Raw genomic sequence first — 19,602 nt, forward strand, 5'->3', positions numbered from 1 at the left:
GAACCATCAACTAGAAAGAAAAGCAATATAAAATAATTGTTCATAAATCCATTAGAAATCAAAATATTAAGTCTCAAAGACAGGATTTACTTTTATTGGTTAAGAATTTATAGAAACCCCATCAAAAAATGTCCCATTCACATCTGCTTTTGTTGTTCTAGAGTTCTAGCCAAAAATGACATGATTATGCATCCCTACCTGGGTTACTTTTGCAGAATGAAGGTGTAATGTGAAGCTTTCCCTTATAATAAGGTTGCCCACTACTACTGTTGTTAAGCCACTCTCTTTGAATTTTCCAGAAGAAAACTCACAATAATTGGGAAAATCCACTAGTATCTATATCTTTTATACCTTTTCAACTTTCACTGAGTGATGAGGAATTGTGCTGTTTGTTGCTTATTTCTGACCATGTTCCTTTCACGAAAGGAGTGTGTGACACAACCTTATTGAGAAAACTCATTGAAAAATTATGATCATCTACTTAAAAACTATTGCTTATGTAAAGACAAAGTTATTTTGTGATCATTTTTCATTTTCCAACTTTACTTACTCTAATTCTACTACTACAAAAGCATATATAGAAATGGTATCTCTGTTCTGAAAAGTTACACACCAAAATCACATCTCTAAGTGTGTCATATCAATTTTGATAAGAAGGCATTACAGCACAAACAAGAGGAAAATAAGCCAATATAATGACACAAGTACTTCTAGTAATAAAGCAAAATGAGGAAAGAAAAAGCTGAACTGGGACAAAAAAATCCACAAGATATGATCCCAGTGTCTTTCTAAATAATACCTTCCATGTAATATTAAGACATTCTTTAATGTCTTTCAACTATTGCAAAAGACATCTTAAAATACGGACACATACTTTTATATATCACACAAACGAAACAGACCTTTGTGTGTGGAATATAGATCACTTACATTATAAAGAGAATTATGTATAGTTTCTTTTATTAAATACTGAAGGTACAAGTCTTCTAGCCTAAACTGTACATTTCAGAGCTCAGTAATCACCCCTCTCTGAACTAAGCAAAATAAAATACAGTAAAACAAGTACACATAAGTAGATCACTTATATTCACTAAAGAAAAGTGTAATATCCTCAAGTTTACATTCATGAGTTCTTTCTGTCAGTAGTTGTAGCAGCAGCAGTAGTAATAATGCTATTTAAAGTAGTAGTAATGGTATTTTCTTCAACAGCACAAAAAAGATTCTTTCAAATTCAATCATTTAGAGAAAACAATATATACTACACAGTGGTTCTGAATCATAAAATTTAATAATAGGACCAATTTGGCCAGACCTTGTTATTATAAATATTATTTTAAAATGTGTTCAAATTTTATGCATATCATTAATATTACTTCCTATTTAAAAAGACAGTTTATCTTCTTGAAGTATAACTATTATGTAGTATTATTTAAAGTTTACTGAAATGCATTATAACTATATCATGTGTGCTAAGCTCACAAGTTCATTACAGTAATATTTCAACTATATAACCATAGGATTAAAGATAAATATGCTACACTGTAATTCAAAGCACAGGGAAATCAAAAAAACAAGAGTGTAGTTCATTATAAAAGGACAGATGATAATTAGATCCAATTGGTTAACCTCAAAGTCAGTTTACTTAACATCAAGGTAGTGCCAACACCATATACTTTACTTTCAAAGGCTTAACTATGACCTATTTAGTAGATTATAATACCAATACAAGACCTTTGGCTAAAATTTCTTCACTTGTACTATAATTCCATTCGATGTAAATTTTACAGAAGCCTTTATTTCTAGATGAGGCCATTTACGGACAATATACAGGTCTGTTGGCACACATTATCTATGATTTAATTCTTCTGTAAAAACTTTGGCATCAACCATATTAGGAATTCACATATGAGCACAAATGATTTTTGTTCTGGCCCCAAACTACTATGTTTACATTTTAGTAACTACAGAGAGTTAAATGAATGGAGTTTACACATAATTACAAGTTTCTACGATACATTTCTTTTTCGCTTTCCTTAAAAAAAAAATATAAAATAAGACATCTAACCTTTCAGGATCTAATGTTAAAAAATACTGACATTGCTTGGCATTATACTATTATACTTGCAACTTGACTGTTGGTAATGATTCCCCAAGCCATTATTTTACATAACCAGAAATCTGAAAGAAACTGTAGAAGTTAGTATGTAGAGAAGTTGGTAGGACTTTGTAGACACAAATTATATACTTAAATAAATACTTGGACAACACTGAAAAGCAACATAGTATGAAAATTGTGGACCTATATATGTTTTTTTTATCTTACTCCCCCTTAAAAAAAAGGAAGCTTAATCAGAATATTCAAGTAATGTAGTAGAAAACAATGCCTTTGATATATGATTACACAAAAAGCTACACATTTAATCTTTTCTTCATCCAGTTTGGCTGAGGAACCCTAAAACTTTCAAAGGCCAGTTGATGTTCGCTTTTTCATGCTTCGTCGCTGAGCTAAGCTTGAAGCAGCAACAGGCTCTAGGACTGGTTGAAAAGTCTTGTGAGTCAGGGCAGAATATGTGGCGACCACTGCTCCCTAATAATAATGAGAAATATTACAAATTGAATAACAATCTCTGAAGGTAAGAAAACTTCCACATTGTATCATGAAAAATTTAACTACTTTCCCCTAGGAAAGTAATTGAGAATCCATAATATTTATGTTGATGGCCCTTTGATTAACATCTGACTACTTATATATTTTTTATTTCAATAAATATGCTTCTTACAAGTTTTTAAAACTAAAATGTATTATTTTTTCAGTCTTTCAAAACTCATAAAATTTGTTTTTAAATATCTTTTAAAATTTATTTTTCATAGGAATTGTATATATTTAAGGCATAAAACATGTTATCTTGATATACACAGTAAAATGATTACTACAGTCAAGCTAATTAACATATGTTCTCTTGACATAGTTATCATTTTTGTGTGTGATAAGAGTACCTGAAAAACTACTCTTAGCAAATTTCCAGCATTCACTATAGTATTATTTATTACCTGTACTTAACATCAGACTTCACATTAGACCTCTAGGCTTACTCATTCTACATAACTGTAACTTTGTATACCTTGACCAATATCTCCCCATTTCGACCTTCTCCCTGTCTACTGGTAACCACTGTTCTACTCTCTGCTTTCATATATTTGTTTTTTTTAGATTCTACATATAAGACAAATGATGTAGTTTTTTTCTTTCTGTGTCTACATTATTTCACTTAGCATAATGTCTTTGGATTCATGTCTGTTGTGGCAAATGACAAAGGTCTCCTTTTAAAAAGTTGAACAATATTCCATTATGTATACCATATTCCATACATACAATTCCATTATATATAATATATTCCACACATACACACCCCCCACACAATTTATTCTCACATAAATTTGCACTCCCATGATCATTCTAACAATATTCAAAACAGCCAAGATATGAAAACACATCTTAGTGTCCATCAACAGATAAATGGATAAACCACTAAACTTCAAAATCTAGGTTCAATGTCTGTAAGTATGGAAACTTGCACTAATGGCTATTAATTCAGGAACCAATAGGCATCTTTTTTTTTTTTTCCCATATGAAACTTGAATTTAGTCTGCACCAAGCCCCAGTGTCTCTTAAAGCAAACCAAATGTAATCAAGAAAATTTATGTATCATCAGTAAGGCTGTACATAAAAAAGGCTGTTATTTAAAAAAGTAAGCCAAAACAAAAGAATCTATAAATATACTTAAAAAAATAAAGACACTATAAAGTAATTATATGTGTCATCATTGAATGGCATGCAATGGCATGGCATTTAGAAGATGCTTAAAAGTATGTTGGTTTTACCTTAACAACATGTGATGAACCATTTCTACTTGGCTGATCATCTGGCAACTGATCTCTGTGGGTTATCCATGAGTGTTTTAATACTTGCTCTGTAGTGTACCGCTGCTGTGGGTCCATATGCAGCATATGGGAAAGCAAATCCTAAATTAAAATGAAAAAACATATATATATATATATATATATACACACACACACACACACACATATATATATATATATATACACACACATACATATATATAAGAAACTACATACTACATATCATTAAAGGTTTAAGTAAAATACATAATTTCCCATTTCCTTAAAACATGAAAGTATTGATAGTTTTGGAATCTGTTTAATTTGACCTGTCATTAGGGGGAAAAAATCCCATTTACTGCATAGTTAACTGTTAAAAGAGAATTTTGAAACATACTTTTAAAAACAAAGCATATACTAATTTATAATTCTAAAATCAAGAAACATCAATTTAGTGAAAATGGAATGTCGTCAGTAAGGGAGAAGGAAAAGGTAAAGCAGCAGGAGCTACACTGGACTTCGCTTGACAGTCAAGCAGATAAAGGAACTATTGATCTTTGCTGGCAGTTTGGGCCCGAAAGTATAAGGTTATCTGTATACAGACACATATTCATAGAAGGGAGTGTCTCATGTTGATAATATACTCAGTAACTGATGGTTTCCTGTATAAAATACTAAAGAAAGCAAAATATAAACACAAGGTTAGCAGCTGACTGTTAGCATAGCAGTGGTCAGAATATCATGTTTTTCATTAAAGTAAATGTGAATATGCTTATTTTCTCTATGCTGTAATATAAACTTCTGTAGTAAAATCTCATAGTAAAATAAAATTTTAACTCTATTAAAAGATATAACATTTAAAATTAAACAATCTCTATCAAGCATCTCTTATAGAAAGGAGAATTAAACTCTCCTTAACAAGCATCTTCTAAAATAGAAACAAAAGCATTTGTTAAACTACTATCAATAGCAGAAGCAGTGAGAAACTAAAAACTATGTAGTAATACCAGAATATGAAGGATAGTGTAACTGATTGAAATTATGTAGAGGAGTAGAACAACCAATCAAAAATTATTGGAAAAAGAATGTATGAACAGAAATAAATTTAAAAATAATATTAAAAAGAATACAACAGTGAATTATATAAATAAAACAGACAAATGAAAATCATAAAAATGATTAAAGTTCTAAGGACTTCTGATTCTGGCCAAGATGTAAAACTAGGAACTGAATTCACCCCCCCACCTCCACCTGAAACTCAGCTCCTCCAAAAAAAAATACCCATAAAATGTTAAGAAACAACAGTTTTCAAGAGATCAGATATTAGGCAATGAAGAAAAGTAATCCCTAAAAGATGGGAAACAAATCAAGTAAGCCCTATGATTGCTCTAGCTTAGAACCATGAAAAGAGTTTTCAGGATGTCAGGTAGGTAAGGAAAACTCAGGTAAAGTGTGGCAGATTCCCTGTGTTAAAGAGACAGAAGTAAGAATCAGGGGCAGAGAGAAAACCCTTGTGGGGGTCTCTTTCAGCTGTTTTCACTGCAAACCATATGTGGTTAAAAACAACAACAACAACAAAAGAAAACAGAAGTCATGGGAAGAAGCATATGCAAGGATTAGAGGGAAATGGGAGTCCATGCAGGGTGAGGGTACCTATTCCCACCAGTCAGACAGGAAAACCTCAAATTCATGAAGTATTTGTTAGAGAAACTGAAAGAAACCTGCTTGAGTCGTAGTGACTATTCCTAGATTAAACACTGCTCTGCTGCTGCTGAGTCACTTCAGTCGTGTCCGACTCTGTGCAATCCCATAGACGGCAGCCAACCAGGCTCCCCCGTCCCTGGGGTTCTCCAGGCAAGAACACTGGAGTGGGTTGCCATTTCCTTCTCCAATGCATGAAAGTGAAAAGAGAAAGTGAAGTCGCTCAGTCGTGTCCAACGTTCAGCAACCCCATGGACTGCAGCCTACCAGGCTCCTCTGCCCATGGGATTTTCCAAGCAAGAGTACTGGAGTGGGGTGCCATTGCCTTCTCTAGTCCTGCCTAAAATATCTTAAAAGGAAAACCCAGAAATAACACATTGTTTCCCCTAATTTAACTGCAGTCCAGAGAACAGTTAAAGATTAGTAATTCAAAAGCATTTAGCACTCACCAAGTTAAAGTTCACTATGTTGTGCTTCTTATCCAAAATTATAAGGCATATAAGAGAAGGAAAATAGAACGTGTAATGAAAAGAAAAAAAATCAGTCAAAATTGACCCACAGCTGACATATATGTTCAAAAGTTGAGAGACATAGAAGATATAAAAACATATAAAACAAATGAAAACTAAAATGTGAGACAAAAAAAAAAAATGGACCAAATAAGATTAATGGCAAATTTAATATGGCAGGTAAAAAGATTGGTAAAGACACAGCAATAGACACTATAAAAAAAAAAGTATAAAACAAAAAAGCAAAAGAGCAGAGCATCAGTGAAAAATTTTCACTGAAAAAGTACACAAACTGAATTTTCACTGAAAAAGTACACAAACTGAATTTTCAACTGAAAAAGTACACAAACGCAATTGGAGTCTCAGAAAGTAAGAGGGAAGAAAAGAATGTTTGAAGAAATAATGCTACTAAAATTACCAAATTTTATGGAAACTATGAAACCACAGATCTAAGAAGCTAAATGAACCTCAAGTACAAGAAATAAGGAAAATTACATCAAGGAACATCAAACCAAATTGCTCAAAACCCAAGACAGAGAAAACTTTAAAAACTGAGAAAAGAAGGCTTGTTACATATAATGAAACAAAGATAAAAATAAAAGCCCAATAGGCTGCCATATGCATCAAGCTGCCCTGAGATATGACCCTGCCCACCAGTGGTGGGGTGCCAGTCCTAGGTTTCCCCAGGTCCTGTAGACAGCCACTCTGGCCCCTGGTCCCACCCACTAGCAAGCCAGTACCAGCTCCAGGACCATTGGGGCTGAACAGCCAGTCATGCCAAGACAACAGTGAGCCATCAACAACCACATGACATGGCCTAGCAGCCAAGTGGGCTGGAAGCCAGCCTGGCTACCAGTATGCCCAGAGTAGGTGGTTTTATAATAAGAGAAGGACCCACAAAGCACACATATGGGTCATGTGTAGGATATATAGCTCTGGTGAATGGAGTGGAGTATGCTGATTGGCACCATAGGCTATCTGCTATGTAATTCCACTTTGTGAAGATGAGCAAACATAACCGACCTACTTAACAAATATAAATAGATACAGAGAACTGGGCAAAATGAGGAGACAAAGGAATATGCTCCAAACCAAAGAACAAGATAAAACTCAAGAACTAAACGGAGTAGAGTAGAGGAGAGAAATCTATCCAATAAAGCTTTCAAGGTAGTGATCATAAAAATGCTCAATGAACATGGGAGAGAATAATGGATGAACAGGGCAAGAAGTCTAACAAAGAGTTACAAAATATAAAGAAGAACCAAATGGAACTGAAGAATACAATAACTGGAAAACATAAAACTAGAAGGAACCAAGAGTACATCACATGATACAGAGAAACAGATAAGTGAACTGAAAGATAGAATAATAGAAACCACCTAAGCTGACCAGAAAAAAAGGAATTTAAGAAATGAGGATAACTTTTTGGAACAATACCAAGAGTAATAATATATGCATCATATGGGTCCCAGAATGAGAAGAGAGAAAGGCACAGATAATTTATTTGAAAAAATAATAGCTGAGAATGTCCCCTCCCTGAAAATGGAAATGGACACCCAGCACCAGGAAGCAACAGAGTCCAAAACAAGCTGAACCAGGAGAGACTTTCACCAAGCCTCACAATACCCAAAATGGCAAAATTACAGATGGAGACTCTTAAAAGTGGCAAGAGAAAAGCAACTAGATATACACAAGCGAATTCGTGTAAGACTTTCAGTTGACTTTTCAGCAGACCCTGCAAACCAGGAGTGCCACAATATATTTAAAGTGATGAAAGGACAAAACACACAACCAAGACTACTATACCTAGCAAGGCTATCTTCAGATCTGAACTGGAGAGAATGTTTTACATAGAAGCAAGCACTAAAAGAATTCAGTACCACTAGACCAACAGCTCTCCAAGAAATGCTAAAGGGATTTCTCTAAGTAGAAAAGATAAGACCCAAACTAGAAATATAATAATCACAGAAGGTACAATCTCACCAGTAAAGGAAAACGTAAAGATCAATCACTTATAAAACTACAAGGAAGGTTAAAAGATAAAAGTGGTAAAATACGCACATAAACTAATTAAGAAATAAAAAACGCATGCAAAATATGATGTTTAAAAACATTAAATGTAAGAGGAGTAAAAATGAAGGGTTTTTAGATGAGTTCAAACTTAAGAGATCATCAACTGAAAACAATCATATATATTGTAAAATATAAATATCATGGTAAGAAAGCAAAAACGTGTAATAAATGACACAAACACATACACAGTGAGAGACAGAGATAGAAATAGAAAGGAATCCAAATATAACACTAATTATAGTCATCAAATCACAAGGGAAGAGAGCAAAAGATGAAGATAAAAGGACAAAAACAACCAGAAAAAAATTGACAAGAGAACAGTGAGTACATACCTACTGATAATTATTTAAAATGTAAGTGTTGCAATCAAAAGACATAGCAAGGGGCTGAATGACTAAAAAACAAGATCCATCTCTAAAAGACTCACTTCAGATGTAAACACTGACAAAAACTTAATGTGAAGGGATTAAAAAAAGTTATTTTATCCAATTGGGAACAAAAGAAAGCTGGAAATTCCAGAAAGATGGCAGAGGAGCAGGCGGATGTGGAGTACATCTCTCTCCACAGATGCATCAGGAACACACCTTCAGATGCAGAAGATCTCACAGAACACCAGGTGAGAGCAGGCAGGAGTCCCTCACCACTAGAAAGGAATACACAGGTCCACACAAATCTCGGCAGGATGAAGGAAGGAAGGGAAAAAGAGGAGAGTGAGCAGGACTGGACCCGTATCCAGGGGGTGAAGGAACTGAAGCAGGGGTCAGATCCCCACATCAGGGCAATTGTTTGGGACAGAGGAAAAGCATTTGAGGCTGTGGGAGAGTGCAACAGCTGATCTACCACAGTCTGAATGGAGTGAGAACCACAGAGACAATCCTTGTTGCAACACTAGATTCCCTGGACAGGGACCCAACTCCCCTGGAACACATGGTAGCGGGGAACTGGGGCATATGGACTGAAAACCAATCCCAGGGCAAAGACTGCTGTTGATTGTGGTGAGAAGGCCTGAGGGGAAGTAAAGGAGGGGATCATAGTGGGGAATGCCTTTGGAGGAAAGCTGGGCAGCCATGGAGGCAAAGTGATACTGCTGAGTAATGTGCAGACAGTGGAGCCATCAATGTAGCCTCTCTTCCCTCATATGCCAGTTCTGGCAGCTGACCAACAAAGACCCCAGAGAGGGTGGCCCTTTAAGTACTTGACAAACTGAGCAATAAAGATCCCAACCCAGGAGATCCTTGAGAGTCTGCTGCACCAAGCAACAGAGAAGGACCAACCAGGGAGGCCCTTGGAATGTCAGCTGCCAGAGGCTAGAAAAAGACTCTAATATTGCCACAGCTGCAGAACCTCAGGCTGCCAGTGTTCCTGCATACTTGGCGCTAACAGGGTCCCTGTGATCCAAGTGCAGCACCACCTCCACATCTGGTCCTCACTAGGCAAGTAAGTCCTCCAGGGCAGCCTCAGGAACAAGCTCCTGTGGATGACTCACATGCAGAGGTGGGGATAAAACCACATTGAACCCTGGGGGCAGTGTGGCTAAGGAAGAGGATCAAAAACCTTCCCACCAGCTGTACAAACTACAGATGAAATTCACACAATCAACTAGGGCAATGTGAGTTCCCACAGAAGAAAACCACTAGCTCTGGCAGCTGTGGACACTGGAGGCAATAACATACAGTGGTAGGTCCAGATTAGAGTCTGAGCTGTCCCCACAGCAGGCCCAGAGAGCAGCTCATTATCAGAGGATACTCTAGGGATGAGGAGGTGAACTTCGACTCACAGTGAGGGAAAGGACAGTCAGCTGTGAAAAATATTTATTCTTCTTCTTATATTTTGATTTGTTCTATAGTTGGTTCTGGATTTTTTCTTTTTTCTTATCTTTTGCTGTGGCTGTTGATTTTATTTTTACTATTAATTCTATTCAAGCTTTTGAAAACTTTTTTCAATCACACATTTTTTTTTTTCCCATGTAACTTGTTTATTTGATTGTAACCTCACATATTCTCTACGTGCAGTAATCTTTTTTTTTAATTTTATTTTTAAACTTTACAATATTGTATTAGTTTTGCCAAATATCAAAATGAATCTGCCACAGGTATACCCGTGTTCCCCATCCTGAACCCTCCTCCCTCCTCCCTCCCCTACCCTCCTCTGGGTCATCCCAGTGCACCAGCCCCAAGCACCCAGTACCGTGCATCGAACCTGGACTGGCGACTCGTTTCATACATGATATTATACATGTTTCAATGCTATTCTCCCAAATCTCCCCACCCTCTCCCTCTCCCACAGAGTCCATAAGACTGATCTATACATCAGTGTCTCTTTTGCAGTCTCGTACACAGGGTTATTGTTACCATCTTTCTAAATTCCATATATATGTGTTAGTATACTGTATTGGTGTTTTTCTTTCTGGCTTACTTCACTCTGTATAATAGGTTCCAGTTTCATCCATCTCATTAGAACTGATTCAAATGTATTCTTTTTAATGGCTGAGTAATACTCCATTGTGTATATGTACCACAGCTTTCTTATCCATTCATCTGCTGATGGGCATCTAAGTTGCTTCCATGTCCTGGCTATTATAAACAGTGCTGCAATGAACATTGGGGTACATGTGTCTCTTTCCCTTCTGGTTTCCTTTATATACTTCTACTGCTATGTGGCTTTTTGCACTTCTGTGGACTTTTTTATTCTTTTAAAATTTTTTGTTCTTGCTGTTTTTGTTTGCTTTTCTTATTGTTGATGTAGTTATTCTTATATATATATATAAATCTTTTTATACACTTCTATTTAACACAGCTTTTCTACTGTTTTCTTTTCTTCCTTTTAATTCTTTATTTCACCACATTTGTTAGTTTGTTTTGTTCGCTTTATTCCCTAGTTGGCACTCTGCTTTGGTTTTGTTTTCTGGTTTGCATTTTAGTTTTATTTTTAATTGATCAATAACATTTTTGGTTTCCTTTGCTCGGCAGGTCACTCTCTTGTACTTTTTCTTTGGACTGTTTTGGTTTGGTGTGTGTGTGTGTACATGTGTATGTTTTCCTTTGTTTTTGTTATTATTTGTCTGATTTTGTATTTACCATTTGTCTGGGGTTTGTCTTCTGTTTCTTGTTTTTGTGTGTTTGTTTTAATCCCCTTTAATGCCATAACAAACAGATTATGAAATTTTGGTTCCCTAGCCAGAGATCAAGCCTGAGCCTTTGGAGAGGGAGTGCTGTCCACTACACTAGACTACCAGAGAACTCCTGATGCCAGGGAGTATTAATAAGTGAGAACTCCTATGAAGGCCTCCACCTGATAAGACTCGGCATCACCCAAATGCGGGAAGTACGCAGAGCAGGATGCCTCATGCAAACAAGGAAGACAAAAATACAAACTCAATCATCAGCAGACAGGCTTCCCACAAAACCCCCAAAACATAGCCCCTCACACAGCCTTGCTCATGAGAGGGAAAAAAAAAAAAAAAAGCACATCTCCGCCCACCAGAATGCAGGCACAAGTCCCTCCCAACACAAAACCTACCCAAACTACTGGACCAATGTCACCCACTGAAAGCAGAGACCCAAAAGAAGAAGGAATATGACCCTAAAATTTGGGAAAAGGAGAACTCAGAAGAAGTTAGAAATAAAAATGAAAAGACAGAGAAAACTGAAGGAATAAGGGAAAAACTCACAAGACCAAATAAACAGAGGAAACAGGTAAACTACCTGAAAAACAATCCAGAGTGATGATAGTAAAGATGTTCCAGAACCCTGAAAACAGAATGGAGAAAATGCAAAAAACAATTAACACACTTTAACAAGGACCTAGAAGAAATAAAGAATAAACAAACAGAGAGGGACAATAAAATTACTGAAATCAAAACTACTCTAGAAGGATCAACAGCAGAATAACTGAGACAGAAGAATGGATAAGTGAGCTGGAAGACAGAATTGTGGAAGTAACTATGCTGAACAGAAGAATAAAGGTAAAAGAACGAAAGAACCAAAAGAATTGAGGATAGTTTCAGAGACTTCTGTGACAATATTAAATGGACCAACATTCGAATTATAGAGGTCTCAGAAGAAGAAGGGAAAAAGAAAGGGTCAGAAAAAATTTCTGGAGATTATAGTCAAAAACTTCCCTAACATAAGAAAGGAAGAAATGGTCAATCAAATCCAAGAAATACAGAGTCCCATACAGGATAAATACAAGGAAAAACATGTTGAGACACATACTAATCAAACTAACAAAGAAATAATACTAAAGGCAGGAAGGGGAATGCAACAAGCAACATGCAAGGGAAACCCCAAACGATTAACAGCTGATCTTTCAGCAGAAACTCTCGAGGCCAGAAGGAAATGGCAGGATATACTTAAAGTGAAAGTCACTCAGTCCTGTCCGAGTCTTTGTGACCCCATGGACTATACAGTTCATGGTATTCTCCAGGCTAGAATACTGGAGTGGATAGCCTTTCCCTTCTCCAGAGGATCTTCCCAACCCATGGATCTAAACCAGGTCTCCTGCATTGTAGGCGGATTCTTTACAAGCTGAGCCACGAGGGAAGCCCCTCATGGGGCTTAAAGTACTGAAACGGAAGAATCAACAAGCAAGATTATCCAGCAAAGATCTAATTAAAAATTCATGGAAACACCAACAGTTTTACAGACAAGTAAGGGTTAAGAGAAATTAGCACCACCAATCAGCTTTACAACAAATGTGAAAGGGACTTCTATAGGCAGGAAACACAAGAGAAGGAAAATATATGCAAAAACAAACCAAAATCAATTAAGAAATAGCCAAGAGAAACATACATATCAGTAATTACTTTAAACGTAAATGGATTAAATACTCAAACCAAAAGACACAGACTGGCTGAATGGATATAAAAAAGACCCATATATATGCTGTCTACAAGAGACCCATTTCAGACCTAGAGACACATACAGACTGAAAGTGAGAGGATGGAAACAGATAGTCCATGCAAATGGAAATGAAAAGAAAATTGAAGTGGAAATTCTTATATCAGACACAATAGACTTTAAAATAAAGAATATAAGAGATAAGGAAGGACACTTAATAATGATCAAGATATCAATCCAAGAAGATGTAACAAGTGCAAATATTTATGCACCCAACACAGGAGCATACACTCATCAACACATAAGGAAAACACTAAAAGACATAAAAGGGGAGATTGACAGTACCACAATAATAGCCTAGTATTATAGTGGGACTTTAACAACCCACTTAAACCATTTGACAGATCACCAAAACAGAAAAGTAACAAAGGAACACAAGCTTTAAATGACACATTAGACCAGATAGACTTACTAATTTCTTTAGGACATTACATTCAAATGAAAAGAATATACTCTTTTTTCAAGTATACCTGGAACATTCTCCAGGATAGATCACATTTTGTATCACAAGTCAAGCATCAGCAGATTTAAGAAAATTGAAATTATATGAAGCATCTTTTCAGAACACAATGCTATGACACAAAATATTACAGGAAAAAAAAAACACTGAAAAAAAAAAGGACACACGAGGTTAAGCAATACTTTTTTTTTTTTTTTTAATTTATAACAGTGAACAGGCTACTGAAGAAATTTAAAAGGGAAATCACAAACTTCTTAGAAACAAATTACAATGAAAACATGAGGATTCAAAATCTATCAGTTCAGTTCAGTTTAGCTGCTCCATCATGTCCGACTCTTTGTGACCCCTTGGAGTGCAGCACCCAGGCCTCCCTGTCCATCACCGACTCCTGGAGTTTACTCAAACTCATGTCCATTGAGTTGGTGATGCCATAAAACCATCTCATTCTCTGTCGTCCCCTTCTCCTCTTGCCTTCAATCTTTCCCAGCATCAGGGTCTTTTCAAATGAGTCAGTTCTTCACATCAGGTGGCCAAAGTATTGGAGTTTCAGCTTCAGCATCAGTCCTTCCAATGAATATTCATGACTGATTTCCTTTAGGATGGACTGGTTGGATCTCCTTGCAGTCCAATGAATTCTAAAGAGTCTTCTCCAACACCACAGTTCAAAAGCATCAATTCTTCAGTGCCCAGCTTTCTTTATAATCCAACTCTCACATCCATACATGACTACTGGAAAAACCATAGCTTTGACTACACAGACCAAACCATAGCTTTGACTACACAGACCTTTGTTGGCAAAGTAATGTCTCTGCTATGCTCTTTAGGTTGGTCATAATTTTTTTTTCCAAGGAGCAAGTGTCTTTTACTTTCATGGCTGTAGTCACCATCTGCAGTGATTTTGGCCACCCAAAAATAAAGTCTGTCACTGTTTCCATTGTTTCCCCATCTATTTGCCATGAAGTGATGGGATGAAATGCCATCATCTTAGTTTTCTGAATGTTGGCTTAAAAAAGATAACTTCTTCACTCTCTTCTTTCACTTTCATCAAGAGACTCTTTAGTTCTTCGCTTTCTGCCATAAGGGTGGTGTTATCTGCATATCTGAGGTTACTGATATTTCTCCTGGCAATCTTGATTCCAGGGTGTGCTTCATGCTGCCTGGTGTTTTTCATGATGTACTCTGCATATAAGTTAAAAAAGCACAGCCTTGACATACTCTTTTCCCAATATGGAACCAGTCTGTTGTTTCATGTCCAGTTCTAACTGTTGCTTCCTGACCTGCATACAGATTTCTCAAGATGCAAGTCAGGTGGTCTGGTATTCCCATCTCTTGAAGAATTTTCCAGTTTGTGGTGATCCACACAGTCAAAGGCTTTGGCATAGTCAATAAAGCAGAAATAGATGTTTTTCTGGAACTCTCTTGCTTTTTCGATGATCCAGCAGATGTTGGCAATTTGATCTCTGGTTCCTCTGCCTTTTCTAAATCTAGCTTGAACATCTGGAATTTCATGGTTCATGTACTGTTGAAGCCTGGCTTGGAGAATTTTGAGCATTACTTTGCTAGCGTGTGAGATGAGTGCAATTGTGCAGTAGTTTGAGCATTCTTTGGCATTTCCCTTCTTTGGGACTGGAATGAAAACGGACCTTTTCCAGTCTTGTGGCCACTGCTGAGTTTTCCAAATTTGCTGGCATACTGAGTTTAGCACTTTAACAGCATCATCTTTTAGGATTTGAAATAGCTCAACAGCAATTCCATCACCTCTACTAGCTTTGTTTGTAGTGATGCTTCGTAAGGCCCACTTGACTTCGTTTTCCAGGATCTGGCTCTAGGTGAGTGATCATACCATCGTGATTATCTGGGTCATGATCATCTTTTTTGTATAGTTCTTCTGTGTATTCTTGCCACCTCTTCTTAATATCTTCTGCTTCTGTTAGGCCGATACCATTTCTGCCCTTTATTGTGCCTATCTTTGCATGAAATGTTCCCTTGGTATCTCTGATTTTCTTGAAGAGATCTCTAGTCTTTCCCATTCTATTGTTTTCCTCTATTTCTTTACACTGATCACTGAGGAAACCTTTCTTATCTCTCCTTGCTATTCTTTGGAACTCTGCATTCAAGTGGGTATATCTTTCCTTTCTCTCCTTTGCTTCTCTTATTTTCACAGCTATTTGTAAGGCCTCCTCAGACAACTATTTTGCCTTTTTGCATTTCTTTTTCTTGGGGATGGTCTTGATATCTGCCTCCTTTTACAATGTCAGGAACCTCCATCCATAGTTCTTCAGGCACTCTATCAGATCTAATCCCTTGAATCTATATTTCACTTCCAGTGTATAACTGTAATGGATTTGATTTAGGTCATACTGGAATGGTTTAGTGGTTTTCCTTACTTTCTTCAATTTAAGTCTGAATTTGGCAGTAAGGACCCAGGAATCAAAATCAAAAGCATAAAATGACAAACCATTAGCTAGACTCATCAAGTAAAAAGGGAGAACAATCAAGTCAACAAAATTAGAGACAAAAAAGAGGTTAATGAGACAACGCAGTCATATAAATGATCATAAGAAATTATTACAAGCAAATATATGCTAATAACATGGACAACCTGGAAGAAATGAAAAGATTCTTAGAAAAGTTCAACTTTCTAAGACTGAACTGGGAAGAAATAGAAACTATGAATAAGCCAATCACAAGCACTGAAAGTGAAACTGTGATAAATAAATCTTCCCCAAAAGAAAAGCCCAGGGCCAGATTGCTTCACAGGTGATTTCTATCAAGCATTAAAGAAGCGCTATCACCTGTTCTGAAACACTTCCAAAAAATTCCAGAGGAAGGCACACTTCCAAACTCATTCTCCAAGGCCACCATCACCCTGGTACCAAAATCAGACAGAGAAATCACATAAAAATAAAATTACAGGCCAATATCACTGATTAACATAGATGCAAAAGAGCTCAACAAAATTCTAGCAAACAGAATTCAATAACACATTATAAAGATCTTACACTATGATTAAATCAGGTTTATCCCAGGGATTCAAGGATTCTTCAAATACAAATCAATCAATGTGATACATCATATTAACAAACTGAAAGATAAAGGCCATAGTAGTATCCCAAAAGACACAGAAAAAGTTTTCAAGAAATTTCAGCACTCATTTATGATTAAAAACTCTTCAAAAATGGGCACAGAAGGAACCTACCTCAACATAATAAAGGTTATATATGATAAACCCACAGCAAACATTATTTCCAATGGTGAAAACTCAAACCATTTCCTCTAATATCAGGAAAAAGAAAAGGGTGCCACTCTCCACTATTAATAACCAAGTTTTAGAAGTCCTCACTAAGGCAATCAGAAAATAATAAGAAATAAAAGGAATCCAGATTGGAAAAGAAGATGTAGAACTCTCCCTGTTTGCAGATGATATGATACTATACATAGAAAAACCTAAAGATACTACCAGAAAATTACTAGAACTAATCAGTGAATTTAGTAAAGCCACAGGATACAAAAGCAATACATAGAAATCACTTGTATACCTATGCACAAAAAGTGAGAAAGGAAATTAAGGAATCAATTCCATTTACCACTGCAACAAAAACAATAAAATACCTAGTAATAAACCTACCTAATGAGGCAAAAGAGCTCTACACAGATTATTACAAGACATTGATGAAAGAAATCAAAGATGACATAAACAGATGGAGAGATATTCCATGTTCCTGGATTGGAAGAATAAATGTTGTGGAAATGACAATACTACCCCATGCAATCTACAGATTCAATGCAATCCCTACCAAACTACCAACAGCATTTTTCACAGACCTAGATGAAAATATTTCACAATTTGTATGGAAACACAAAGACCCCGAATAGCCAAAGGAATCTTAAGAAAGAAGAATGGAGCTGGAGGAATCAACTTTCCTTATTTCAGACTATACTACAAAGTTACAGTCATCAAGACAGTATGGTACTGGCACAAAAACAGAAATATAGACCAGTGGAACAAGACAGAACACCAGGACATAAACCCATGCACCTACAGACAACTTATTTTTGACAAGGGAGCAAGAATATACAATGGATAAGGTAAGATCTCTTCAATACGTGTTGCTGGGTAAACTGGACAACCATGTGATATGAATGATATCAAAATATCAAAAGAATGATATCAGAATCCTTCCTAAGAAGATACACAAAGACAAACTGAAAATGGATTAAAGACCTAAATGTAAGACCAGCCTATCAGACACTCCTAAAGGAGGACATTCTTTAAGGTAGAATAGGCTGTGACATACATCATAGCACGATCTTCTATGATCTACCTCCTAGAGTAATGAAAATGACAACAAAAATAAACAAGTGGAACTGAATTAACCTTAAAAGCTTCAGCACAGCAAAAGAAACTAAACAAAGTGAAAAAGAAAACCCTCAAAATGGGAGAAAATAATTGTAAATGAAACAACTAACAGAGGATTAGTTTTCAAAATATACAAGCAGCTCATGCAGTTCAATACCAGAAAAACAAGAAACCCAATTAAAAAGTGGGCAAAATATGTATACAGACATTTTTCCAAAGAAGACATAAAGATGGCTAATAAAGACATGAAATGATCCTTAACAACTCTCATTATTAGAGAAATGAAAATTAAAACTACAATGAGGTATCACCTCAGACCAGTCAAAATGGCCATCATCAAAAAATCTACAAACAATAAACGCTGGAAAGAGTATGGAGAAAAGAGAACCCTCTTGCATTGTTGGTGGGAGTGTAAACTGATACAGCTGCTAGAAAGGACAGTATGGAGATTCCTTAAAAAACTAGGAATAAAACCACCACCTGACCCAACAATCTTACTACTAGGCATATACCCTGAGAAAACCATAAATGAAAAAGGCACATGTACCCCACTGTTCATTGCAGCACTATTTGCAATAGCTAGGACATGGAAGCAACCCAGATGTCCATCAACAGATGAATGGTAAAGAAGCTGTATCATATATACACAAAGAAATACTACTCAGCCATAAAAAGGAATGCATTTGAGTCAGTTTTAATGAGGCAGACGAAACTAGAGCCTCTTATACAAAGTTAAGTAAGCCGGAAAGAGTAAAATTTTGTATACTAATGCATATATATGGAATTTAGAAAGATGGTACTGATGAACATATTTGAAAAGCAGCAATGGAGATGCAGACTTATAGAACAGATTTGTTGACACAGAGCAGGGAAGGAGAGGGTGGGACAAATGGAGAGAGTAGCAGGGAAACATATACATTATGATACGTAAAATAAATAGCCAGTGGGAATTTGCTGTATGACTCAGGGAGCTCAAATTGGCATGCTGTGATAACCTAGAGGGGTGGAATGGAGGTTCAAGAGAGAGAGGACATATGTATATCTATGGCTGATTCATGTCGATTTATGGCAGAAACCAACACAATATTGTAAAGCAATTATTTAAATTAAAAATAATTAAAATGTCAAAATTAAAAAAAAAAGACCTAAGTTCTAATAAGTGCAAAAACTGTACTATTGATGAATCTTTTGAAAACAAAATTAGAAATGTAAAATAACTACTGCCATTAGCCTCTGAGGGCCTTGAAAATGTAAAAAGTCTTTAAGAACAGGCTAGAGTCCATGGGGTCACAAAGAGTTGGACACAACTTAAACGACTTAGTATACACACACGAAAACAACTATAAAAAAAAAAACCCATGTGGAGTCTAAACAACATGCACTAAACAACCAAGAGATCATTGAGGAAGTAAAAACATAACTAGAGACAAAGGAAAACAAAAACACAATCAACAATTCATAATCTACGGGCTATAAGGACAGCAGTTAGTAGAGGGAAGTGTATAGTGATCCACGTGTAGAAAAGCAAGCAATAAAAATGGCAAACAATCTACCCATTTAGAAGGATTAGAAAAGGTAGAAATGAACAAATTCTTAGAAAGGTACAACCTTCTGAGACTGAACCAGGAAGAAAAGGAAGAAATAGAAAATATGAAGATATCAATTACATGTGTAGAATCTGTTATTTAAAAACTCTCAACA

General features: G+C 36.1%; 1 protein-coding gene across 42 annotated transcripts in view; it reads right to left on the reverse strand.

The window, feature by feature from the left end:
• Window positions 1-943: 943 nt before the first annotated feature.
• The window catches only part of RPS6KA6 (ribosomal protein S6 kinase A6), a 194,351-nt gene continuing 175,692 nt past the window's right edge, over window positions 944-19,602 (reverse strand). For 22 of the 42 annotated variants that reach the window (XM_086386206.1, XM_086386202.1, XM_086386212.1 and 19 more), the window contains 3 exons: window positions 11,888-11,932; window positions 3,883-4,023; window positions 944-2,587 (listed from right to left, as the gene is read on the reverse strand). In XM_086386206.1, the coding sequence (XP_086242332.1) occupies window positions 2,462-2,587; window positions 3,883-4,023; window positions 11,888-11,932 (312 nt within the window). In that variant the 3' untranslated portion in view covers window positions 944-2,461. The remainder of the gene's footprint in view (window positions 2,588-3,882; window positions 4,024-11,887; window positions 11,933-19,602) is intronic. The other 20 variants (XR_015158377.1, XR_015158376.1, XR_015158375.1 and 17 more) reach the window with 2 other exon arrangements.

This window comes from Bos grunniens, chromosome X (genome assembly GCF_055505025.1).
Source record: "Bos grunniens cultivar Pamir isolate PY7600 chromosome X, Bosgru_T2T1.0, whole genome shotgun sequence".
Lineage (NCBI taxonomy): Eukaryota > Metazoa > Chordata > Mammalia > Artiodactyla > Bovidae > Bos > Bos grunniens.